This window comes from Apteryx mantelli, chromosome 21 (assembly GCF_036417845.1).
Source record: "Apteryx mantelli isolate bAptMan1 chromosome 21, bAptMan1.hap1, whole genome shotgun sequence".
NCBI classification, from domain to species: Eukaryota; Metazoa; Chordata; class Aves; order Apterygiformes; family Apterygidae; genus Apteryx; species Apteryx mantelli.
Window position 1 is genome coordinate 11,154,914 of NC_089998.1, and position 27,259 is coordinate 11,182,172.

General features: G+C 44.6%; 1 protein-coding gene across 1 annotated transcript in view; it reads right to left on the minus strand.

The window, feature by feature from the left end:
• CACNA1B (calcium voltage-gated channel subunit alpha1 B) overlaps positions 1–22,635 on the minus strand; it is a 317,072-nt gene extending 294,437 nt beyond the window's left edge. Inside the window, exons 1-3 of the mRNA XM_067308827.1 lie at positions 22,376–22,635; positions 19,959–20,064; positions 13,025–13,164 (exon numbers count right to left, since the gene is read on the minus strand). Coding sequence (XP_067164928.1) covers positions 13,025–13,164; positions 19,959–20,064; positions 22,376–22,635 — 506 coding nt within the window. The remainder of the gene's footprint in view (positions 1–13,024; positions 13,165–19,958; positions 20,065–22,375) is intronic.
• Between the last annotated feature and the right edge of the window lie 4,624 nt (positions 22,636–27,259).

Here is a 27,259-nt window from a genome sequence, read left to right on the forward strand (position 1 = left end):
CACAGATGCACGTAAAACAAGATTTGAGAGGATGGTAGATTGCAGTCTGAAGTAGAGGGAAATGCATTGTTCACTGCATGCAGACTGGGGATGGTGTTACTCATCTGGGCGTTTCAGAAAGCCACACAGCCTTCCTTTACTAGAGGGAGTGATTATTAGAGATGCTCCAATGCCTTCATCCCCTCATCACCCTTAAGCAGCTAGGCAGTGCTGTTTTTTCCACAGATGAGGGCCTGGAGAGGCCAAGTGACCAGCATTCACCGTCATGCAGCAAAGCTGATCTCCACTGCCCCAGGCTCATGCCCAGGCACTGGACAGTCTGTCTGCTCAGGACAGGGGTGGAAACACAGCCATTTGTCACACTTGATGACATGGCAAGCTCACAGCAGCACTGTAGTACCAGCAGCAAGGAGTACCAGACATCCCTAACGTGGCAGACATTTGCTGTGCTGTCATCCAGCTGCTGAGTAGGATGATCAAGGCCTGACCCAGCTCCTGGGGCTGACAGTGATGATGGGTTAATTTTGTGTAAGCAACCCAACTGTATTGCTGTGGCATCATGTATAAGGCAAGAGGCTTATTCCTTCCTAACCCCACTGGTGATGGGTTTATACACCATGGGGCATGAGACTTGCCACTTGCTCCTGAACAGCTAGGTTGGCTTCTGCAGAGCTGATAAAACCAGAGGTCTGTATCTTATGGACAAAACCCGATATTTGCTTCTGTTGCTCCTCCTGGTCATATCTGCATAACCAAGGGCCCAGTTTTGCAAAGTCACTTTTCTCATTGCTATCCATATTTCAGACCATCTCCAACTGAGCCCCATTAATGTAATTGATTTTTAATGGCATTCTCAAAGAAATGATGTGAAGATTTTAACGGGCTATTAGATCAAAATTAAGCCTCACCCAAACCTTCCTCCCTAGTAACAAAGGTTTCCAAAGATACAGGGGGATATTCAGTTCCTGCTGACGAAAGGAGGTACTACAGAGACTTGGGGAAGAGGGGTAGTCAAACTCCCCATATCCTACTCCACCTAGCATCAATCCTGTCACTGCTAAAGACCAGAAGTTTGTAATTACAAAAAGCAGAGTTCCCCATTACAGGGGAAGGCTTTCATCCTTCAGACACAGCAAGACCAGAGGGCAACTCTTGAGGGATTACAAACAAGAATACTATTTGATGACCTGGAGGTCTTCCAGGGTTCAAAAAAAAAACCACACACATGCCCAGCTTGCATTTGTTCTCTGGGCTCCTTCATGCCAAGCAGACATTGGATGATTTCTCAGATCAGACATTTCAAACCCAAACAGCTGAGCCTGGCAAGTAATTACAGTTGATGGATTCAGCAGCACTGATCTCCTGGTGAGGTTCGTGCTGCAGTAAACAATTACAACCTCCATCCTTCTCATGGGGAAGAGGCACTAGGCAAGGACATCTGACATCTCCCTTTTATTCTTTCCCTGTATGCTCCATGAGCTATATCTTTTCAAAATCTACATGTTTCAAACTCAAAGCCAGGATGTTACCCTTAAGACTGACTTCCCATGGATGACATTCTTCTCTGTTCCATCACATCACTTCTGTTCCAGCAAAAATGGAGTCACTCCTTTTTTATTCCGTAGCAGATTAGTGACAATAGCTCTGGACATTTTGACTCAATGCATGTCACCTCCCCCAAAGGTCCAATCTTTCCTCAGGTTAAAAACTGACAGACACCTACATTTGCAATTTCCCATGTGGCACGCCATCGTTTTAACACATTCCCCACGGTACACGAACACTGAGCTCCGTGGAAGATTCTCCCACTCACTGAGAGTGAGCATCTGCATTTCTAGAAGATTATGCTGCTACCATCTATTTTACTTCTGATTCAAACTCTCATTTGATTTCAAGATTTCATTTTAAAGACTTAATTTTACTTCATTTGAGACATTTTAAACTCACTTCTTTTCAGTCCTGCCAACCTGCATTTTTCACTAGTACATCATGAATTAGGGTATCACCATTACTTCCATGGCAAAATATGGACACAAAAGAGAAGCCCATGGCCCAAAATCATTCATCAGCCAGTGATTAAGGCAAAAAACAGGACACCCAAAATCCCACTCCATTGCTCTATCTGCTAGAGAAGAGAACTGGAACTGCATTATCCTGAATCGGTCTCAGACAGCATTATCTGCTGCTATAGTCTCATGTTCTTTCATGCCTTCCAATTAAAGCAAGGAAATTGGCTCATGCCGAGCTTCTTTTGTCCTTTTCACCTCTTGTGAAAGTCAGGGTTACCATAATTTTATACCTGTTATAATTAGCTTTAATTTTGTAACCAGGGAGGAAAAAAAATAGTGTTCTTTCAATAACAGACTTAGTGGATCATGGAGTGGTTTTATCTTTTCCACAACTGGTAGCCAACCTTAGTTTTTCCAAATCCTCTTACACTGTACATAGCCAATTAAAGTATTTTATTCGATATATGAAAAAAATTTAAGCTGTGCAACAAGCTCAGAATTCACTCAGTCAGTCCAGGCTAGGAAATACATCCAGCCACAGAACTTCAGGAATTCTTCATGCCAAAATCCCCTGCCCAAGAACTGGGTAAACAGGGCTGGGATTTGGCATCAGGAGACAAGGAAGGTAAAGTGTTTTGTTTCAACACATGCTCCTCAGTGGAGATAACATCTATATCCTGAGCTGTGCAGATTATCAGCTAAGTTTTTTCAGGCTGATACAACATCCTTTATTTGGAGCACATGGTTACAATCTTTTGAAGATAATTGGATTAAAATATGTTTAGGAAGCTTGTTAGACTATCTTTATCCCCAATATCACCTCCACGAAGGGGCAGAACACATAGCCATAGAAGTCAGTACAACTATATTGATCTAGCCAAGACTTACAGGTTTCACTGCATCACTTCCCAGAACTACTTCTGATGACCATCGAGAGAGGGGTTAACCATCTACCAAATGCACCAGTCAATAGCATTTATTTCCTTGCAGTGCAGAAATGATTTGCTACAACTTTACACAGCCTTTGGCTAGCACCCTTCACCCCCTGTCTGAGGCCAGAAAAGCAGCACAGGTTTGGCATCGGAAGCAAGGTTTGGTAACGCTCTCACCCAGTGAGAGAGCTTTGGTGCCTGACTTTGGACAGCTGGATATGCTTTCGGGTCTGACTGAAGTCTCATTCCAGACAGAGCCACCTTCTGACAAGGTAGTTTCACCTGCCAGAATCTGCTTCCATTTTCTAAATCCAGGAAAATGGGCTGAGACCGCAGCCAAGGAGAACCCTCTCCTCCCAAAGCAAGATCAAGGCAATGCTCCACCACAGAAAGGACAGCAGCTCTTAGGCACCTAGCCTTATGGTGCCAGATCATGCTCCTCTATGAAGCCAAACCACCTTTATCAAAGTGGCATCTACTTTATTAGAAACCATCTTAGATTAATTTTAAGTGAGTGACAATTTTCAAACAGAAATCTTTTCTCAAAGCTTAGGACTGAAGGTTTTACAGGAACATTTAAAACATTGGAATATTAAAGCTTCTCTAAGCTCTAGCACAGCTTGCAAAAAGACATTTGATCTTTAAATCAGACATTAAGTGATAGAATACCACTACTTCTATTGATATTGTTTTCTATATAAAAAGACAAAGTTTAGCCCTTGACATATACAGTTGCATTTTACAGATCATGCTGTAATAGACTGGATTGCTGCTCCAGAATCGTGTCTCCAACATGATTCAGAAGAAGTTACAAGATAATGTAAAGGACAATTATGAAACAGCCTGTTCAAATTTCCACCAGCTTCTTTCAGGGAGCATCAGGAAGCAAAGGGACCTAATCACCCTTCTTCAAAAAATCCGTTTCCTCTCTAGTGAATATCTATAGGTCTATAGATCCAAAACAGACCATCTCAGCTTAAGCAACTTGTGGCAGCAACTTCCATGAGTTAATTACATTACTGTTAGTAAAGGAGTTCTAAAACTTCAATTTCTTTGCTGGTTCTTTTTAAATCTTGCCAAAATAGATAGGGATGCACAATTCCCTCTCCTCCCCCTCCCCCCCCTTTTTTTTTTTAAATAAGCTGTCTCACCCTTGAGACTTCCCTCATAATTTTAAGGAGAAATGAAAAGTCTGAGAGAGTTAAGTGGATGTTTCTTCAACCCCTTAATCATTTTCACAGCCTTCTTCCTAAGCTCCCAAACCTAAGCAAAGTTTTATTCAAGGGTGTCAGTTCAGGATGTTTGACATGGTGAACTGAGCCAAAAGACATTTTTTGTGACGCTTCCTTCCCCCCCACCCCTTTCTTTTTTTACTGGAAATTGAGCTGAGAGCTCCTAGTTGAGTTCTTTTGAACTTTGAGATCTCTCTGAACCAGAAACGAGTTACCTCCAAGCATTTCTGATATTCAGTTTAGTTTGAGAGCTCCTCAGCACAGGGACATTTTGTAGCTGAAAGTCTGCCTAAGCATCTCATTTCTGGCCTTCCCTCCTTGACCTCTACTTCACCCCAAGGGCCAAAAACATGCTCATAAACCCTTATTCCTGCACTAATGTTTGCTGTTTTTTGTTAATAAATTCCCTGTGAGGGTCTACAAAACAATGGGAGGTCATTTGCCTGACTACCTGCATACGGGAAAATGGAGTGGGGTAGGACAAAGCCTGATTTTCATTGCCAGCCATAGCATTAGCTAATGCTGACCAGCTCAGGAAAGAAAGATTCCTGATTTTCATTTCACAGGGCACTGTCTAGGTGGCCATGCTCCTTTGCAAGGATTAGATAGCTTTTCAAACACTCTAGCCTGCAGTACAGGTTTGACACATGCCACAAGCAGGAAGCAGGACTGACTTTTCAGCCTAAGCTGTCAGGCTTCTCCACAAGGTGAAAGTGGCATTCCCATGCAGCAAGGGATTCACACAGTATATGCCCTGTCCAGCTCATTCTGCGGTCCCCAGGTTACTGGGCTCACAAAGTATGCCTTTCACTTGATCTCAACTGGGAGCAGTTCAGTCACATCCTCAGGCACAGAGCAGATCCAGGATGGCTGAACTTAAGTGAAAAGCATATCCCAGATGTCAAAGAGCATCTGTTGAACTACTCAAGTGCCAAGAACTGACCTTAGAGCTTGGGTTATTTGCAGAGATCTGAACAACACATTCTCCTGCTTCCAGATTCTAGCAAGTGAGCACTAAGGTCCTACCCCAGCCAGGCCATCTCACACACCTTGGTAGCAGTTCAGCAAGAACACAACAAAAAAACCAGTCTGACTCCACTGAGCTTCCCTGACCTTTGCAGAGAGCCCTGAGGAAGGCAATGGTTCCAAAGCACCCAAGACCCTTGGGGTCAGTGGTGGACCCAGGACACACGTGTGAATGTAAGGCTGTTACCCCTGGTACTCAGGATTAGATTACAATTACAAGCAGGCTGATTTTCCAAACCCTCATACGTTTCAGCATCACAGTCAGGTTCTTACCACCTCAGATGAGCAGGCCACTTGGGAACTGGGACACAGCATCAGAAGCAGCATTTAAAAAACAGGAGCTTGAGAAATCCTGCATACTCCTCCTCAGATCTAATCATGAGACAGCACTCAACACCACACAGAGGGCTTGGGGGCTTTTTGTTTTTTCTTTTTTTAACTGGAAAGCATTAAGAGAATGAATATTAGAGCACTTCAGAGCTCCATTTTTTTTTTTGCTGTGAATTCCTAGCATTCATACACAACTATCATAATAGCTACAATTGCAATGCTTTTCACCTCTAGAGAAGACCAAGCCGCCAAGCAGATGCCCATACTACATGATTGCCAAGGCAGGACTGGACCTTAGCAGCAAATCACAAAGTCCAGCCTTGTGACAACACCTACAGTATCCACCATTGCCTTTGCATTGTACAGCTGATGAGTTCATAAAAGCCAACATGTCTCTGCCACAAGCCTCTAAGGGCCATGAGACATTAAAACCTTTGTCTGGATTAACAGTCCTGGTTGACTTTGATGAAGTTCTGACCATGATCCTCCCTTTCACTTGCTGTGGCAATTTTTATTTTACAGGCAGCTCAACTTCAGGGTCTGTGGAGAAGAGATGGAAGCACCCTCTGATCACGCCATGGTGAAGGTGTCAAGGGCAACACTCCCCTCTGCGGGCAAAAAGCTTCAGAGAAGCATTAACAGGCACAAAACATTAAAATCAGCACAAGATGGAAAGCTGAAAAACACTTCTATTTCCTCTCTCTTTGGAGAAGAGCTGTCTGTTGGTGGCTCATCTTTCTGGCTTGTTGTTGTGTCGTACCACTCATTTATCAATTCACATTCCAGGTGTTCAATACCTTGCAGTCACTTCTAACAAAGAAAGAAGCACGTCAATCTCATCTGTTTGCCCTTGAGAAATACTGACCTGAAATGCTCAGTTTGTCATAACAGGGAGGGCAGAAGGGAGGAAGGCCGTGCTTTGAGTCTGACATCTTCTGCCAGGGAACGGTCAGCCCTACCTGCAGGTTCTCCTCTAAGGATCAGGGTCCACCTGCAGCCCTCCTCTAAGTACAGCCCTGAGTCCTCCTCTGCTCAGAGAAGTCTCCTCCTAATTTACCAACCAGCCACACAGCTACACACCCACTTGCTTAACTCAACCAGCCTCCACCCACCCCCACCAAAATTCAATGCACAAAAGCCACTAAGTGATGGAAAAGACAAGCACTAATTAACACCCCAACAGACCCTGGGACCCCTTTGCTAGGTGTGAGACAGGCCCAGAGGGAAAGCAAGCCCCAGTCTTGAGGAACCTGACACCCCACTGGGCAAGCTAGCTGTAATTGGAGCACAGAAGGAAACAGATGTTTGTCAAGGTGGGGTCAGAGCCCACAAATCCTGCCTCCCTGTCCAGTGTCCTCTCTAAAGAAGGCTGCCTCTTCAGCTCCCTAGGATGCCTTCAGTTTTCCAAGAGCCCAGATGGTCAAGTGATAGACAATAGGAGAACCTCAAACTAATTTAGCCTGTTTGAACTGAGTCCTCAGATGACCTCTTCCCCTCCAGCTACCAACCAGTCTTCTCTGCCTTAAGAAAAAAGGGGTTCTAGTCTTCCTTCTTTACTGCTCCCAGACACAGCCAGATCTGAACTCCAGTTCACACCTTGCATTCAGGTAAGTTCCCTTTGCCTTGCCACATTTTTCCTTTAATTTAGTTTCAGAAGGTACCCTTAGCTTTCTGTACCAGCAAGTATCCATCCATCACTGGAACATAAAAGGAATTGAAAACTGGAATCAGCTCCATTAAAGTCTATAGAGCCTTTGCTCTTAGCATGACTCATGCACAACACTAATAGCAATCAGCCTTAGTCCATCACTCTCCATACTGTATAACCTGCAAAGAGGCTTGTTTCCCTTGTGATAACTTATCAAGATAAAGTTTGTTCCTCTTAAAGTATCCATTTCCCCAGCTCTTCTTGCCTCTCAGCTTTGCTTTCCAGCAGAGATGGGCCAGAAGTTCCATGCAAGAAAAGCAGAGAGAAATCTGCATTTCCCTGCTCCTAGTTCCTTTATTCCCTAGGTGTCTAAATGTAAAGCTTTAGAAACAAAGCAGTGAGCATACTGTCAAAAGCAGTACTGAAGTGCATTCAAGTATTTTTGTTTGGGTTTTCAGATTATTTGTTCTACAGTTATTGGGAGGGGGGAATGGATTCCATCTTCTAGGGAATACAGGATGCTACATGACCGGGGCTTGAGTAAGTCAGACATGCTCATCTAAAGGCTTGTGAATGCATAGGAATATGTGCGTGGAGAAAAGTGCTAGGTACTACAGGCATCCATGTATATTTGACAGCTTTAAGAGTCCCAGCCCTCACAGACATCCACTTCTCAAATACTTTTGTCACATCACACCCCACACCCTGTCTAGGAGGTACATCCACCTCAAGCTGAAAGATCAGAACTCCATAGCCCACTGTGCGGATTAGGCTCAATAGTTCATATACCTCCCCCTTCGACAGTCATCACTGCAACCAAGGCTGCTGCTCCTCATACGCGGCTCCAGGAATAGCATCTCAGACTGCCTACATATTAAAATGATCCTGGTAACTAGCAAAGTTAACATCAAGGATGAATAGGTCCTTATTATTCTACTAAAGAAGTTACCTTGTAGGATATTAACATCACCAGTAAACCTAGGAACATATTTCTCAGTCACGATAATTCTAGCTTTTGTGATTTGTTCCCGAGACATCAGTAACAGCACAGATATTTTGTGCACATCATTTGGCTACTCAAGGCCTGGCACACACTGTCTTTGCCAGTCCCACCCAGGGATCCAGGCAGCTGATCCAACTGGCTCAAGACACCACCGGGACCATTAGAGTGTCCAATCCAGGCTGATTTAAAGCCAAAAATTAACTCTGCTCATAAAGGGCAGAGCATGAGTCTTAAGTGTTCCATTTATTTATACACCATTAGCAACTTTCAGTGCTGGACAAACACTGCACATGATTGCAGTCACTATCTCCAAAAGGATATAATAGAACTAGGAAGGGCCCAGAACAAGAGCACCACAGGTCAATGGCATACGAACTAGTTCTTGCGTCAAGAGATGTTGGGCAGCCTAGGACTCTGCCAGGGAAATGCTAGAGACTTCTAAAACTGCAAGCATGCAGAAAGGGAAATGATTATTCCCCGAGTCTCACTAAGCAAGATCTAGAGGGAGCCAGTGGAAGTCTCAGGCAGCTAGTAGGGAAAGAAGGGATAAGCAGCACCTTCTCTTGTGGCTTGTGGTATGTAATTAAATCGTGGGACCCATTGCCAAAGATGTGATGGAGCCAAAAGCATAAACAGGGTCCAAAACACAGCCGAGAAGGATAGTTCCCATGGATCACCAAGTTTAAAAGCCAGACACATCTTTCTCAAAGTCCCTAGACCTCTGAATTTTGGGAAGTAGGAAGGTAAGGATCATTTTATACATGCCTTGTTCTCAATCCTTCCCCTTAGCAGTCACTGTCTTATACCAGCTCCAGCTGGAAAGGACACTTGTGGTTTAACCCAGTAGCAGTTTTGGGCCATTGTATCCAAAGCCTGGGATACAAAAAATAAATCTTTCTGTGGATCCAGTGGTGCATGTAACACATCCAAATCCTAGTAGCTCTGAATCAAAGATCATAACTTCATCTACTTCCATATAAATGAGGGGTCTGGATGTGGGGAGGACTGTTCCCTAGAACAATGCAGTTTTCTGAGGTTCCCATCCCAAGACAACTTGCAGGAATAGAGAGAGAATAAAAAGCCCCCATGCTCTTCCTTTGGGAAAATGCATTAAGACCATATAGTCCTAGACCACTTGGACAGTTCCATTTCTGTGTGATTTAGAGCTGCTAATGGGCAATGTCATCACTGAAGTGAATGTAAGCCCATAAAAAAGAGAAAGTAAAGTGAACAGGAGCTATAAAATATGTGTGCCTTTCCACAATAGCAACTGGCACATCCCAGCAGGACAGCTTTCCTCAAAACTCATCTACAACTGGAGGAGTTTACAAGAAATAACTAGAAAAATTATAGAGGAAAGAAAATCTTCCAGGGAGTAGAAATCTATTATTTTTCCAGGCCTTTATTAAGAGCAAATCAGCAAGCTTCCCTGAAAGTAAATGAGAAAGGCACTGTGGCATTGCTGTGGTAAGAAACTGAGGGAGTGCTTTCTGGAACAAACTAAGCCATTTTGGGCCACAATCTATCAGCCTCTGGCTTAGCTCAATAGGATATTGATCCTGGCTGCATGTAACAGAACTCTGATTTATTTTCCGATTAACAAGTTCTAGCATCTGATTTTGACAGACACTGTCTATCATTGCAGGCTTATGAAAACATATATATTTTTATCAATAATACCAGTAAGCAGGCTTTGGATGAGGAAAAATGTGGGTCAAAAAAGCAGGTGGGAAGGGTTACCTCATGATCACTTTAATATTCCCATGGGGTAGGTTCAGTAAATGCAGAGCCTTCCCCCACAACCTCCTCCAAAACACAGACACTGACTAGCCCTCTTCCTAGGGAAACAGCTAATGAGAGCTAAGCTGCTCTCTGCTTTTATGGGTTTTAGCCAAAAGCTGCAAAGGAGATCAGATTTTCTGACATTCACCATCTTTCTTAATAAAAATGCACACTCGACAGGATTAGCAGGTATACAACTCCAGGCATGTTATCACGAAATGCATTCTCATGGTCTTTTCTGATTAAGTGGAAAACTGGAGAAATCAAAATCTGTCTATAATATTTAAGATCAGTTTGAAACTGAGTTTGGGAACTAATCATCGTCTGTGAAACTTTAAGTAACATTTTCTAATAGACATCTTGCACATATGGCAAAGGAAAACCCTTGATATTGAGTAGTAAAATGGTATTTCAAAAACTGATATCCTACCTTTCTATATTTATAAGAATGCATTAAGTACAAGTGCAGTGCCGTCTTATTTTTAAGATTTTGATACATTACAGAACCTGGCTTGATCAGTTTTTGAAACAAACAGGTATGAGATCACCTTCCACAGAAAGCAAATTTAAAGTTCCACTTGTGTCACCACCTTGCAGAGCCTCCCTGGAGAAACAGTGATGTTTGTTGTTAGTAAATATTCTTCCTCAGCAACCTGCCTCTAAAGTGTTGCTGCTGAAACACCAGGTTGACATCTACCTCCAATAAAATGCCGTGCTCAGACTTCCCCTTGAGAACAGGTTAGCAGAGCTGGAGAAGGCGATGGGTGGATGAAAGGATTTCTGGCCAGCGAAGAAAGCCCGAGGAAAAGGAGTTCTTGCTTTCTAACACAGAGCAATGGCAACACCAGAGCGAGCTAAGAACATAATAATCTAGGAAATTCAAAGTAAAACACAACAGGCTACAGAGAAAACACTAATTTCATCCCCTGTGTGAAGCTGCAGATCTTTCAGTGTTATTTCTCTGCCATAGGTCCCTCCACCTTCTTTCTGTGTTTGCAAGAACAGCCCCAGATTCAGGAAAGTGTTTGTCTCAACAAGCACACATGTAATCCTGTTCTCAGTGAGACACCCTAGGTTAGGCATGAGCTCAAGAGCTTTGCTAAATTCAGCCCACGAATTGCAGGATTAGAGGGATATGGATTTGCCCACTGGAGATGACTCTTGGACTTAATGTTGCTCGGTTTACACTTCACCTTTCCCTCATTGCCTGCCTGGTGGGAAGCCCATGTACAAGACAATTTCAATACAACCCAGCTAGTATCACCATTGGAAACCAGAAGCTTTGACGTTAACAGGATTGTACTTCAAAAGAATACGCGTGTTTGCAGATGGCAACAGGGTTCCTTATTACAGCTGTCTAATCAAGCTGATTTTCTGCAATTATGCTCAGAGATCAAACAGCACCGCAAACAGCACTTGCAGTAGAACTGGCACCAGGAAGATGTCCGTGTCACGCTTGTAACATTACATATTTATTTATGATTCCATAAGCATGGCACACACATGAAGCATTTCTGATACTGTTGCAAAACTTTGGAAGATCTCAGTCACAGTTAGGCAGCTCTTAAAATATATGTATTCTGATTCTTGGTCTGTGTTTACAAAAAATTAAAAACACAATCTGAAACATGCCTGAAAAAATAACAGTATGGCTGCAAATCAGAAAAGCTCTTGTACATAAGCTTAGCTTTAAACAAATAACCACTAGAGTCAGCTGCATTGAAACATGTACTTGAACATCTTGCTGAAGGATAAATTAAACCATGTGCCTAAGTCCTTTCCAGAATCAGGGCCTATTTGTTTTTTTTAAAAAAATAAAAAACACAAGAGGGCATAGTGCAAACTAGTAATCAGAACATACCATCAGTACAAATTGTAGCATCTGTGCTAATTATCCTCTCATCCTGGTAACCTCTATGTTTCCAAGTATGTAAATCTGATTCTCCTTGTGGCTCCACTGAAATTTCTATTGATTAAATACACAGCTTCAGCAGCAGGAGAATCAAACCCTGCTTATATATTTTCTTCTCAATATGTGAAGAATTCCTTTTGGTCTCTCAACTGCCATATCACATGGCACACTGAAGGCAAATAGAATTACAGTGATAATGCATCTAATGAATATATTTGTATACATATGCAGGTATTTTCCTAACAGCATCCTACTCCACACCACTAACACCAAGGAATACATATTCATCACACACAGTAGTAGAGAAGGTGCTTGCAATGAGTGTGTATTAACAAGGGCCAGACTAAAGTCTTCTGGGGAAAAAAATTCTCACTAAAATCACTCCAAGATGAAGGCTGTAAGATCAGGATCTCAAGTAGACCTTTGGAAACTTTAACATTTACTTTGGAACTTAAAAGCACAGTTTAAGCATGGTAAGAGTTACTTAATGTGCTTATATTTTCATTACTGGTCAGCTTTAACTTCCATAAATACGAATAGACACAGAAATTGTTGAAAAGGTATGGCACAAAAAAATTGTAAACATTTCCAAGAAACAACTTAATGGTATTTCAACCAGGACACAAAATGCACAAGTCATGTTTTCAGCTATATCCTTGTAAGACCGCACCCTCTTTGAATTATTTTCTACAAAGTTGTTTTATAATAGACCAAATTCATTCCTGCAGAAGCTTCACCAATTTCAGAGTTACAATAGCTTAAAAATAGAACACATTTAATCTGTTATCTTGATTTTTTAAGTCACTCTAATGTCAGAAGATAATTCGTTTTAGATCAGGTTCAAATACCTATTGGTAATTAGAACCTGCAAACCCCAAGCAACATCAGTGATCATCGGGGTAAGATATGTGACAGCATATACACAAAGAAATATCCTCAAAACCTCTTTTTAGAGAGTTCAAACAATGCTTTGAAAGTGACTCATTCAGCACAATAGCCATTATTTAAAGACAATAAAGTCAGAAACACACAGTTTTTAGAGTACTATTTCACTGGAATCACTCCCACTCCAGCCCATAGTTAAAAATAATAATAATACAAAGCAAAACAAGAATCCCCCTTAAACTTAGGGCAAAAACAAGCCACTTACCCTGTGAGGACCACAACAAAATCCATCACGTTCCAACCATTTCGGAGATAAGAGCCTTTGTGAAAAACAAACCCTAGAGCGATGATTTTTATACCAGCTTCAAAACAAAATATTCCAATAAAGTACGGTTCAGTGTCATCCTAAAAGAGAATAAAAATCCAAGGTGTCAGAGAGATACCTACACTCCTGCTTTGGCATCAAGTCTCATACAAACAACTACGTGCACAGACTTCACATTCTTTTCAGCTTTCTGGACAGAGGTGAAATCCACAGGTTTAAGTTTATTAGAACTAAGCACAGAAAAGGAGTCCAGGATTTTCTTTGGCTTTTCACATTTGAAATTCTGTTTGCCTTTATTCTGATGGTTTCACTCCACACTCTTCACCATTACTCAGGATTCTAGAGGGAATTCTAAGACTGAAATTTTGCTCTAAAAAATATTTAAGTTTGGGATCATATTTCTGAAATTATTGACATAGAAAAAATATTTGTTTCAGAATTTGTTCAGGAAACAGAAACAAGAGGTATCTTGGACCATCACAGACAGCCCAGAAAGCTTGCAAACATAGGCAAGAAATGATTTATTTATTATTTATTCCATCAGTTCTTCCTTCACTCTCCTCCATGTTCCCAGCTTCCATAGCTGCTGTATCATTTATTTTTGTTTCACTGTTATATCTGACCCTGACTCAGGGAAAAATCTCCCTCCCCTTCCTTTAACAGTGGAAGCAGCAAGGTTTGGGTCTCAAGCACCCAGGGCAGCCTAAGGGCTTGTATAAGATATTATTAGGATCACAGCTTCATGTCCTCACCTCACTAGGAAGAGGACTAAGCCTAGTCTCTAAAATTTTACCAAACAAATTCAATGCCAAATGGAAGCATTCACTGTTGGAAGAAAGATGAGGGCAAGAAATGGGAACAAAGTAAGAGACAAAAACAATATGCATCAATTTCAAGAACATCTTAATTAGCTTTGGTACCTACATCCAATTTCCAAATGTGCCTTAGATCCATGATTTCAACTGAAGTCAATGGAATTAAGGCAGCCCAATCCAAAGAGAAGCAAATTCTCAAATTAGGAGGTTAGAAATCATTGTCCCAGTGGCTCTGGCATTTCTGACCATTATAAGCAAAGAGCTGAGTTCCTGTTTGGTGCACAGTTGTTTGCATTCTACATTTTACAATTCTACTAATGGCAAAAGGTGATTTTTAGCTATCTGAAGTAAAAAGAACATGAATGTCAAGTTTTGCAGCCACAGGACAAAAAAGGAGCAATTTTGACACAAGCAGTTATTTCACAAGCATGGCAACTCTTTCGTGACTATACAACCCAGCACTGGCATGCGGATCCATGCTTTACATTTGGAATTTGCTACAGAAGGCCAGGCTTTCACATGTAGAAGAGAGTCGTGCACTTAACACACTGATGTGCACCTAGCTCAGCCATAAAGCACTAGCCACTGAAGATACCTCTGAATTGTTGGAAACGACTACATCTGGACAAGCTTTTCCTTCAGTAGCAGAATTAACTAGTTTGTTTCCTACAAAGTAGCACCCCACATCCCTATGTGCACCACAGTGAGCCCAATTCCCCCATATCCTTCAACTTCCACCCTACCTCATCTCTAGTCCCTGCCACCTTTCTCAACTTCACAACCCACCTCCCACCAGGTCCCCCTCCCATTCCCCTAATGGCCAAGCAAGAAAACTCTCCAGCTGTAAGTTACACATGCACACAAACACACAGTGCCCAGACAGCAAGACAGAGCCAGTGCCTGTGGAGCTCACACTGTAGACCTTTTGCTGAAGGAGAAAAAAAACTGGCTTCTCCTCCAGCTGAGGAGCCAGAGCCATTTCTACAGACTGCAGTACCTCCCAGCTCTCTGCCCCTCCACAGACCCTCTCTGACACTGTTCAGAGGATCCAGAAGCTATCAGCAACAGACTGAGAGACTCCAGCCACCCATCCCAGGGCTTTTTACTCACATATAAACAGGAATAAGGAAAGGCCATCAAACCCTTTATGCACCAGAAATCCTACCACCCCTTCCAGAAGTTTCTCCACAGCAAGAGCTAGAGACACCCCAGAACTTCAAACCACTACAGAAAACAGGAACACCCCAGGACCTTCACAGAAGGGTAAGATAGGCCAGAAAAAGTCAAACAGGCTTTCAAGAGAAAGTGAGATATTTTACTGCTCCTCTGTTTTCCCTAATGCACACAGGAGCTCTCCAGGAGCCTAATCTACCTGCTCTTGAATCCCACACACCTTCTAGTTCAAGAAGCATACAAAACCTTTGCAAAACAAGACCTCCTAATCCATACTTCTACCCCTACTTCTATACAGGTACTAGCATGCCTCTCAGAATAGCTCTTCTAACACAAAAATACCCTTACCCACATGCACTCCCCCACATTGCTTCCCACTTTCCTGGAAGCCCTATATATGCTCTGCTACCACTCATTTGCTCAATCTAGGTCAGGTGCCTTGTGACTACCACTCCCAGCTTTAAAGAACCAGGGTCTGGGTATTCAAGGTATTGTAGAATATGCTCTTCCCAAAGCTAGGACTACACTGAGCTCTTAGGGAGGGGGTCGAAGAAGTTCTTTTCAGCTTCCAGGGAAACAGGAAGGATCACAGATAGGCTTGGGTATTTATTAAAAAGAAAAAATATCACCAAGAGGGTTGGGAGTGAGTAGCTAGGAAGGCAGGAGGGGATAGAAAGTGTCTCCTTTCTAAAGCCTAAATTTATACTAATTTAGCCTAAGGATAAGGGCAATAACAAGGATGGAATGAGAAATAAAATTGATGCCCCATTAGGCAGTGGTGGCTTCTGCTGAAGAAAGGACTTGCATGTGTGCTGATGAGCGAAGGAGCTGGAGGGTAAGGACATGAGTGATGTGCCCGAAGCAGCACTGACATGGCCCTGCTGACAGCCCAGGAATCCTGCTGACAGCCCCGGGGGGGGCATCCAGAGCATCCTGCAGCCCCCTTTGGACAGACAGCTTTGTCCTTGCTTGGGTTCAAGAGGGGAAAAGCAGTCAATAATAAATATTGGTGTGCATGCTTAGAAGGAAGGTGGAGAATTTGGGCAGCAGCCAGAGCTGTGAGGGCAAGTTGTTTGCTGTGGACACAGGAAAGCTTGATATTGGGCCAAACACACATTTGATCAATATGTTTCAAATCAGAAATAACTTCTGAGTCTGGAAAGTCATTACTATTCCTAGTCCATGTCCTAGTGTCTTTCCTTGGCCTTTGGATGTGACAGCCTTGATAGGTTCGGCTTTGTTCAAACAAAGGTTAATATGAACAGCTCACATATGACTGCACGGAGTGCCTGTGATTGGGATAAAGAATTAAATCCATTAGCCAAGTGAAAGAGCTGTCATGCTGAATAAATGAGAAACCAGCTGTGTTCTGTTTTCACATCAAAACCATCCAGGGGAACCAAGCACTTGGAGCCTTGCAATGACATACAGACAATCCTCCTAGAGGAACCTCTGGTGTCTTCAGAGTGTGCCCAAGAGGGGGCAGAAAATAGATTTCCTGTCCTGCGAGCATTTCTGTTATCATCTCTGTCAGACTGGGACAAATACAAGATCTACTGAAGCTTCACATGAAAAACAGAGAAATGAGGAGGGAGACAGGGAGAGGATAGGTGGGCCTCCGCCCGGACAGACAAGAGCACAGTGACCAATGCAACCACCTGTGAGGCCATTCGCAGCTCAGGTGTGAAGCTCATCCTCCCACATCTGCGGCTCACACCAGCAGGCTCTGGGCTATTCAGGTCCATCCTCTCAGCATCTTTTCAGTTGGCATCATTCCATCACATATAAACAATGTAATATTTATTGCGACAGAGCGAGACTGGCTCTATAACCCAGCTGAATGCCTTAGCCAATGAGATAGAGAGCAGCAAGTTTGTAGCATCCCTGCTCCAGTGAATAATTAGTGATGCGAAGTGAGCGGTTCCAGCAAGCAAAGCATGACAGACCCCCAGCTCAGAGCAGGCAAGAGCCTAGTGGGTAGGTTGTTCCCCTGCTCGTGGGAGAGTGAGCTTAATTCTCTTTCTGAAGAGCAAGGACTTTCAGCCAAGACTCCAGTTTGCAGGTAAATGCTTCGATCACCAGAGTTGTGACTTCTTAGGGCTTTCATTTTGACCATAATTTCCATTCCAGGGCCAAATAACCTTTTCCACTGACAGACTCACAGGGACAGTACGTTTGACAGTACGAATGATCAGGCTTTGAACAGCAAAATTTCCTGCCCTAGATATCATTTCCCTGGATTTTATTTACAGGCTTATCTCTCCCCTCTCAGTCTATCAGAACAGTAAGTTTGTATGACTAGAGCGCTGGAGAAGCTCTAGAGGAAAGAGCTACAGCTTAATCGAGTCCCAGAACCAGCTAGCTACCAGCAGCTTTTCTGTGCCACAAGCTACACATAGGAACTGGGGAAAATGGAACTGAAAATGATTACTTATAACTAAGCCAGTCTAGTCCTTGAAATATTGCATATATTCAGACATCTCTAGCTTGTCCTATGTGCTCAATTAACCCTACTTGACAGGTCACATGAGCATAGAAAACAGCCAAGTGAAATTGCACTGCAAGTTCATATCTAGGGTCTCTAGGAAGATAACTAAAAGGAAATTTTTATCAGAAAAAAAAAATCATGAAAATGTTTGTATGGACTCCTCCTTTATCTTTTGCTCAGCTTCAGCAAACAGACAGTTTCAGTATTTTGGTTGTTGTTCCTGAGGCACAAAGTACCTGGGCAACTTTGGTTTTCCTTCAACATCTCTGCCTACATCTCCCAGTCCTAAAGGTTGATCGTGTGCATCTTGTGTCCTTAAGAGCTGATAAACTCTTCAGTGATGAGCCCTCACTCTAATTTGGAGTTTTTAATGATCCCGGAAGAAGGGAGGTTATAGCCATAAAGCATTAACCAAAAAAGGCATATTCTACTCCTGCCAAAAACAGTAATAAAGCACCTGCTGTTCTGCATGGACTTATAATTTGGCTCAGCAAATCTGCAAATGTATGGGAATGTTCTCCCACTCTGTGGTTTAACAGGGATTCATAACATTTTCAGTGAAACAGCTTAAAGTTTGCGGAAGGAACAGGAAGAACTCTGAAGAGTTTTCAATTTGAAAACCAAAAGACAATTTTTCATATTTGCAATGATTAATTGTTACAGCACATGTTGAAAATAACAGAAAATATTTCATGACTTGTAAAGACTTGCAGGATTATTCTACTGTAAGCCCCCTTAGATTTGAGAATTACAAACATGCTGTAGTTGAAATGGCCTCAAAATACCTGGATCAAAGGCAATGCTGCACAGTGGCTTTGGGGACATAAATCAGGGGTTAATTCTTCCTCCAACACCAAGGCAGAGCCAGCAGTGTGGAGACTGTGCATTTAACTCATTCAATTATCTTGCACTATTCGGTGATAAAGTCAATGCCCCTCTAAGCAATGACTTGGGCAGGAACTGAAGGTGTGCGTGCGCTGCTGGGCACCAAAAAAAAAAATAGTTAATGCAATGGGAAAAAGGACCAGTAAATAGACCTTTGGTTCCCCTTATATATCTATGGAAATAGAGGAACATAGAAACAATATGCTAACCAAACCCATGGCTGCTTAAAAATAACATATCACAAAAGGGTTACCAAGTCAGAACATACTATAAAACTACTTCACCCCTTCACTAGTCCATATGTTTATGAACCATGGAGGGAACCCTAGCATTTCTCCAGTTTGATCATTAACTGGGTTCTAAAGCTGTGCTTTTCTCACAAACCCAGATTTGCCCTGCTGGTAAATCCCAAAACATACAAAGACATATTGTCATCTAACGGCAAAAAAATCAACCTACATACAAGTTATTAATTTCTTCCTCATCTTTTCTTACATAGAAATAATTCAAACAGAAAGAGAGGAATCAGCCACAATGTAAGATGACAGGAAGTGTGAGCAAATACATTTCCAGACAGGCAGTATCAACTAGCTGACCCTGAATACCTTTCTAGATGTATCACTTATGCTCTTATTCCTATTTTTGAAGAATGAGGTTCTGAGCCTTGCCCGCTGCTATGGACCAGCTTTGGAAACTGTAGCAACCAGCATTCAGAGTCTCTAACTTTTGGCAGCAAGCCTAATATTATCTTTGTTTGCATAATTGAATATCTACATGTAAAATACATACAGATTTATATTATTCATCCATTGAACATACACCAGGACTAATGCATTTAGGCATGGAAGATGTTCCAGATCATTAACAGTAAGAGAAAAACTAAACTGAATATTACCATTTTTCTTACAGTGATGATAAATGGAAGAATGATTTTGAAGCTATTCTTCTTTGTCCTTTTGAAATACGGTAATTTGGCTCATTATCATAAAGCCTGCTGGTAAATTATTTTCCTCTGTAAGCTGGTTTCCTTTTTATTTGGCAGGAAAGTGTTATCATCTAAACCCAAAGTTTGTATTGTAGGCCCTTGGGATATATCCATAGCAGAAAGATAGCTGAAAAGCATGTGAACTGAAAAGGTTATTCTGTTCTACCACTTCCTGGGAAAATACTACAGAGGTTCATTTGATTCTACAGACAAAACTGAGCATTTGGCCGTCCCTTCCTATCTTGGTCTTTAGACAATCTAAGTTTGCTGCTCTTATGATCACACTTCAAAGATCATTTCTTCCGCAATTGGGCAGGACTGGCTAGAGTGATGAAGCATTCTTGTGGTGATGGGATCATGAGTTTGTAGTTATATTTGTTGTCACTGGCTTATTTTTCTGATTGTCAGTTCACTGCCTGTTTGTTTACATATGGATTTTTAACATTGATACAAGCACCCACAGCACTGGGTCGCTGACTGCTTTTTGTATCAGACCAAAACCAAAAAATTTAAATAAATACAACTCACCAGTCTTTCTGACATAGGTGTCTTGTCTCCATCCGGCAAATGTTGTTCCAGAGCCAGCACAATACAATTGGCTATGATTGTAGCTAAAATCATGTATTCAAATGGAGTGGGGACCAGAAGTTAAAGAAGAAACTAGACAACACAAGGGGACCTTCATCCAAATTCCATTTCTACCTAAACAGTTACATTAGTTGAGCAAACAAAAGTCTTTCCTCTCTCATGGAGACAGTTGATCTCTCTGATTTCCTCAGTTCTTTCTAAGGGTGTCTTTGGAAGAAGAGTAGGAAAATAGTTGTTTGTTTGTGAGAGTTAGTGACTTAAAAAGAATCTGAGCTACTCAAGAAATGTGGGAGCCAGGAGAAAGGGAGTAAGCAAAGGTCCAGAAGAAACAAAAAGTTATTTTTATTATTTTTAAATGAAATTGATAAGCTAACGTACCCAGAAACAGATTATACAACTGGATGTCATCTGCTGAATTTATGTTCAGAAATTCCCTGTCATTTAACTTGAGCACATAGTGTAAATAAGAGAGGGGCTAGAAAACTTAGATTTAGAGCATCTGCACAGGTCCAAAAGATGAACTGCTGCTGGATTGCAATGTCCACTCCCGGTGAGAACAAAATTGTCAGTGCCCTGTTAGACTGTATGAAGGGAGGAGACTTCATAGGAGAGAAGGCAAGCCTAACACTAGGTACCCCTTTGTCTCTCGCCTCGTCTTTAGCCCTGATCCTTGGGGAGCCCCTGCACTCCCAGGGAGGAGCCGTGCAGCGGGTGGCGGCAGAGCCCCAACATCGCGGACAGCTCCGCTCAGCACCGCGGACAGCTCCGCTCAGCACCGCGGACAGCTCCGGCGGGCCGGGCACGGCGGGCCGGCTCCTCCCCACCAGCCTGCTCCATCCACCCCCACGCGCCTGGGGAGTACAGCTGGCTCCAATCCCCCCTGGCCTCTGCTGGGACTTCGCCCAGCAGATCCGGTCTGGGGAACATTTGGTGGCTCTGCTAAACCGGCTGCCTCCATAGCGTTGTCATCCCCCCTCCCCACGCTTGGCGATAACGATGCAGACGAGTAACCAAAGAGATAAGATAGACACTGCATCTAGCCTTACAGAAAATACAATATTCTAACTGCCACTGGGGCTTTGAAGCTTGTTTATTCAGACTTGACTGCAGGGAAGGCAAAATGGATGTGGAAGTGCAGCAGTCCCTGTGCTTTTTATAATAGAAACAGAGAAATCAATATATGCATGCTTTTGGGGTGGAAAGGAAATGGATCCACTCTGCTGGTGTATTTTTTGCCTTTTAGTCCCTCTGTAAGTGAAAGCTAGGGAAGCCTGAAGGGGAGCTGGCCTCCGTGACAATTGAAAGTGTTGCTAGGAGGCTGGGAGGAGGCCTTGCTGCTGTTAGCTGAGGATTAATAGGTGTGTGTTATCAAATGAAAAGAAAACAACCAGCTCCCTTGAGATCCCTGGTGTAATGCGCTCCTGTACACACACACACACACACACACACACACACACACTATAGCTACTCCCTCGTAACCTCAAATAATCTTGGAAGAAGAGCCTGGTTTCCTTTTCTCAGGACTTACAATCCCACTGTGTGCATCACAAGCAGAGCTCCCTTCTGAGGAAGATCTCTGCAGATCACTTGGCCTGGGAGCTGGTTCTGAGACAGAAAGCATCTGCCCCTTTCACAATACAGCAGATGAGCTTTCTCTCCAGTTACTGCCTCCCTCTGCCACAAATCTTTGCCTTTTTTTTTTTTTTTTTTTTTTTTGGTACAGTCTAAGCTTAAGCTATGTATCTAATCTAAAGTGACTAGATTTATGTTGATTTGGATAGATTCAGAAAGTGATGTACTGAAAAAGCTAGCTGTGATGATTGTATTAAGGGGATTTCAGAAGGTACCTTGGTTATCAATGTCCCTACTATCAATGCAGCTTTAATGCTAAGGTGTCACCATTTTTATCCCATGTTCCCTTTTCTATTCAGACAGAGTGAGAAAGAAGAGTTGAAAGGCTATAAGGTGAAAATAAGAGCCAGGACTGATCAGCAGGAATCTCACAGACCCTTTTGTATTTGGCTTAAATTATAAGAAATGCAAATCTATGCAACTGTGTATTTCACACCTAAACACACACAGAAATGCATGCATTTCTCACACAGATCCCTGAAATATTCAGAAGCACACTCTGCCATTCTTACAGAAGCAGTTTTCTGTGCTACCCAGCTACACAGCCATACATTATGTTTGACACACAGATCCATGTCACACACCCATTACACATACTAACTCACACATGCCTCACACATTAGTGGCAGGCACCCATCCTTAGATGACTAGAGGGGTCTCCTTCCCCCTATCTTCCCCCTCCCCACCTTCCCCACCATGCCCACACACCCTCCCCGAAAGGATATGGCCATTCTGTTATTCTCTTGGCGTATTTCCGTATAACATTATCTTCACTGAAGATGAAGAGGGATCTGTTGACTGTGAAGCAGTTCTGTTTGACAGGGATGGGGTTGTAGAGAGCCATAGTCCTGGCCCTCTGAGCCATCGATTGCTTATACATCCTTTGGCCGGCTTGGGGGCCACCTTGCCGGCTGCTCCCTCTTCCAGCCCCGGCCGGCCCTCCACCTCCATAGCGTGTTGGCAGATCATCCCCGAACCGAGCCATTCTCTCAGAGCACAGAGCCGGGCGCTACAATCCAAACTGGCAGCCGAGACGAGAGGAAGACGCATCACAGCGCACAGCACTTCTCCCTCCGGGGGCTTCAGTTATGGGCTCGGGATTGATCGCACCCAAAAATATATAGGTATATTAAAAAGAAAAAAAAAAAATCCCCTTCCCTTCCTCGCCCGCCTCTTCTTCCCCCGCCGCGGCGGCTGCCCGGCGGCAGGAGGAAGGCGCCGGAGCTCCGCTCACCTCCCCGCACAGGTGCCGTCTCTCCGGCCCGACCTCATGGCCGGGGCCGCGGCGGGAAGGCCGGCAGGGCGGGCGCGGCCCCTCGCCCGGTGGCTGCCGGGGCTCTGGGCTGGGAAGGGGCTGCGCTGCTGCCGTGCCCGCCGCGGGAGCGCTCGCCGTGCCCAGCCCAGCCCAGCCCGGCCCGGCCCGGCCCGGCTCCGGCCCGGCCCCGCCGCATGTGATGCCCGGAGCCAATCGGCCGCCGCGGCTCCGCCCGCTCCAGTCACCGGCACCGGGAGGCGGAGAGGCAGCGAGCGAGCGAGCCCGGCCCGGCCGCCGCCGCCCACCCCGATAAATACGGCGGGGCCGGGGCCACTCCCCGGGGCCGCGCGGAAGGAGGGACCGACACCCCCGCGCTGCCCGGGGCGCACGGCTCCGCAGGGCGCGCACGGCCGCGCACGGCTCCGGCCCAGGGGTGGGCGCCGTCTGTGGAGGGAGGGGGGCGAAGGCGAGGCGGTCCCCGCGCCTGCGCGTTGCTGTCCAGATGTGCACTGTCCAGATGTGCGCTGTCCAGCTGCTGCACTGCTCGCTGTCCTCCTCCCGCCACCCGCGAGGGCGAGGAGGGTGGGGACGCAGGGAAGAGCTGGGCCACGGGGGGGTCCTGCGCCATCGGGACCCCCGGGGATGGCTGGGGGCAACGGGGATGCAGCAGCCACGGGGCTACGGGGGAAATGAGGGTGCAGGGGGCAATAGAATTGCCAGGGCAACGGGGGTGTGGACGCAGTAGGGATGCTCACTCCGGTCCCCGACCCCGATCCAGCCCCGTGGAGCTGGTTGGCACCTCGGGCCACCGCAGTGACAGGGACAGATCCGAGCAGAGGTGGGGGTGCGCCTGCACACCAGCGCTGGTGCACACAGAGGTGAAGCCTGTTCAAAAGGCAGAGTTGCACCCTGCTGGACAACTTTGTTTCCCCTTGGTTTGCATGACGCCTGCAGAGCACCAGATACCTTTAATCCTGTATTTACAGACGAAATCCTTTAATCCTGTTCATTCCAACACCGTCTGTTGCTCCCATCCACCACAAGTCATAAAGCTAACTCTTCCTTGTTCCTGGAGCATCTCACATCAAATGCCACTCTGTGTGGTAGCTGGTGAGATACCCTTCTTTTACATGTAGGCTAAGCCTGAGATAAAAACTATTAACTTTTAGCACAGACCCTCCAGAGAAGTCAGGGCTGTCAATAGGGGGACATGTTCACTTCTCTCACAGTAAGGAAATCCTGCACTCCACTGCTAAAGCATTCTTGCCTTAGTCATCCAAGCTGTCTCAGTTCAAAACCAACCCACCAACTAGGCAAGTCTGTAGCAGGAACATCTGCTGGCTTCAGGAGACAGTGAGAGGGTTTTCACAAATAAGGGCTGGCAACATCTGAAAGTGTGACTCTCTGGAAGAAACCAGCTTTTTACACAGGGCTTTGGCACCTGAAGGGCTTTCTCGTGCTGCAGTACAGCCATGAGATACCCTGGGAGGCAGCACCAGCTGCTGAGGTCAGCCAGTAGCGACATTAACTCAAGGAGTCGTAGACAGAAGCAGCAAGGGAAGAAGGTGCATCATATCCTGCCTTGACCATCAGGCACACAGCCACAGCCACCAGCCTGACACAGACAGGTCCACCCGATTTCTGCGAGCCGTGGGGAGAAGGCTGGTGAAGGGAAGCACCCGTCCGTGGGCTGCCTTCCACCAAAGGGCACACGTGTGCTGGGAGAGCAGGGGGCCGCCGGTAGATGGAAGAGGACTTTCCCCCCAGCCCCAGCCTGCGAGTGGATCAGCAGATTAAACTGAAGGCTGGAGTCTTTGGGAAAAAAGCTTTGCCTGAAGAAGGAAGCTGAAATCTTTGGAAAATGAGGGCCCACACTTCAGCTAGCGCCACGTTGCTCTGCCTCCCACTGCTGTGGCTGGCTCAGGATCTCTGTTACACTCAAACGGTTCCCAGGCAGAGATTAAAATGAGAGTATTTCTCCATATGTGCCTTCACCTCTGGGCATTACTGAGCTGATCTACACAGCTGGGTGGTAAGGGAAACCCTTCCTTTATTTTGCAAACGGAGAATGAGGGTGCAGGGAACTCATAGGTCACAGGCTGAGCAGATCAGGAGAACGTTCTTTTCCCTTTAAGGTTTTCCCTAAAATCTTTTTTTTTTTTCTTTTTCATCTTCACTGCAATTTTTCTTTAGTGAATTTATGTTTTTATCTAAAAATCAAGTTCTGCCAGGCTGATTTATTTAGGTATCTGCAGACTCTCACTCCTCTGCTTTTGGTCACTGAAATCTCACATATTTTGTGGGTTTATGGTTTTCAGTAGAAAAATCTGAGTCTTTTCGACAGGAACTACTTGAAGGGGAAATATATTTTTTATAATATATATAATATATTTATAATATATATAATAACCCCACACCTCTTTTGATGGAAATCAACAGCAGGAAAAATGACATATAGCAGTTTCCCCAAATTTTGGTACCTGCACCCTTCAGTGCTTGTAGCACGACTGGGCACAGGGCAGGGGAGAACACCTGGGAAAAGTCCAAAACAAGTGCTCTATTTGCATCAAATAGTATTCACAGTCAGGTCAAACTACGACCCCCGTGTGCCCTTCTCTCCTCCCAGAGCCACAGAGGCCACCAAAGCATCCTGCCTCTCCTAGGAGCAAACTCCCACCACAGCGCTGCAGTGAACACAGCAGACAGGGCGGTGGGGGTGTTGGTGACAGCTAGAAAACGATGCAAACACATCGTGATGATGTTTTAGCAAACCATAGCTTGCCCTTTACGAATCTGCATGCTCAGTTTTTTTTCAAACCGCAGGGAAGATGACACAGATCTTCAAGTATCGAAAGCTTTAAACACGAGCAAGAGATTGCAACTGCTAGGATTATTGAAGCTTTGAAAAAGGAAGCATCAGGATTTAGTTGGACTTTTTAAAATGATGAAAAGAGCAGTGGAGCTAAGAGAAAGCAAAAATTTTGGAGCAATAAGAGAGGCCAGACATCTACAATCTACCACTACAGGAGGGCAAAGAGCATTTCATGGCAAAGGCTAGAAATGAATTGGGTCATGAGTAACTCTTCCTGGTAAGCCCAAAAGACAAAGGTGAACAAATCGCACTGCTCTTACGGCACTGGCTGCCTCTGCTTCAGCAAGGAGCCTTCCTTCTCCTCTGAGCAGCTTTGCCAACCAAGCATTTTCCATGGACTTTCACCTCCATCCAAAGCATCAAGCCTGAGGCAGGTGGCTGGGCTTAGTGGAGCAACGCTTCCATCTGGAATGGCAAAGCCTGCCTTGCTGAAACAAGACAAAGAAAATGGTGCAATATTTCAGGCCTTTGCATATCAGATGACTTCTGCCCCCTCTGCTCATTAGGATGGGACCCTTGCATCATGCTGAGCACCAGTGCCCCTATTTGCCCTGGCAAAGCAGCTCATGGGACCTTCCAGTACAGTCCAGATCCATCTCTGGAGTGTTTTCTTGTTGAACCACATGGAAGCACACTTCCAGCTTGCCACACTCCAGAGATGTGAGCATAGGAGTCCCATCAGGGGGAGGGCAGTTAAAAAGGGGGGGCACAGCCCCGACATCTCCTTCAATGTCATGGCCAACTGAGCAGCCTCAGAGGGAGAGCTTTGCAGAAACGGCAGCAGGAAGGTGAAAGGTTTCTTCCTTTAAGGGAGAAGGGGACGTCCACTGCACTCTGAACTCCCCTGGGTCCCAGCCTATGCCTTGAGCTGCTCAGAGGAAGATGAAGGTTTCATGGCACACCTTGTGTCCAGGTGAGCTCAGGGGTGGGAGAACGATAGGTAGATTATTATTTACTTGCCAAAATCTGCAAGGTTGAGGAACAGAACAGCCATTTAAATCCTGTATATATTGAGGCTCTGGAGTCAGGTTATTGCCAAAAACAGAGCAGTTCTCAAGAGCACTTTTCTTTAAAAAAAGTAAACGACACAGACCACACGTCAAAGCCAACACCTTCCATCTTACAAGAAGGCCCACGGCTCTTGGCCAAGAAAAGCAGCTTACTGAGGCATTCCTGGCCAGCGACTTCTGTTCTCCTCACTTGTATGCGTGTGTTTTGCACCAGCTGTGCTAGAGGAATATCCTGCTGCGATGCAGGTAGAGAAAATTGTTAAAGACTATGCTCGAGTCTGCCAGATGATGCAGGATGGCATTATGCAAAAGACAGCTAGGGGAGGGCAGTGGGAAGTGTTACTTTTTATCAAGCATAAAATGATAAAATAGTGAACAATAGGAAAGAGAAGCCTCATGAAGACACAGCTCCTCTTACGCACGTCATGATCATCATATTGTCTGTAATATAACAGTACCCTGAGCCCCTAAG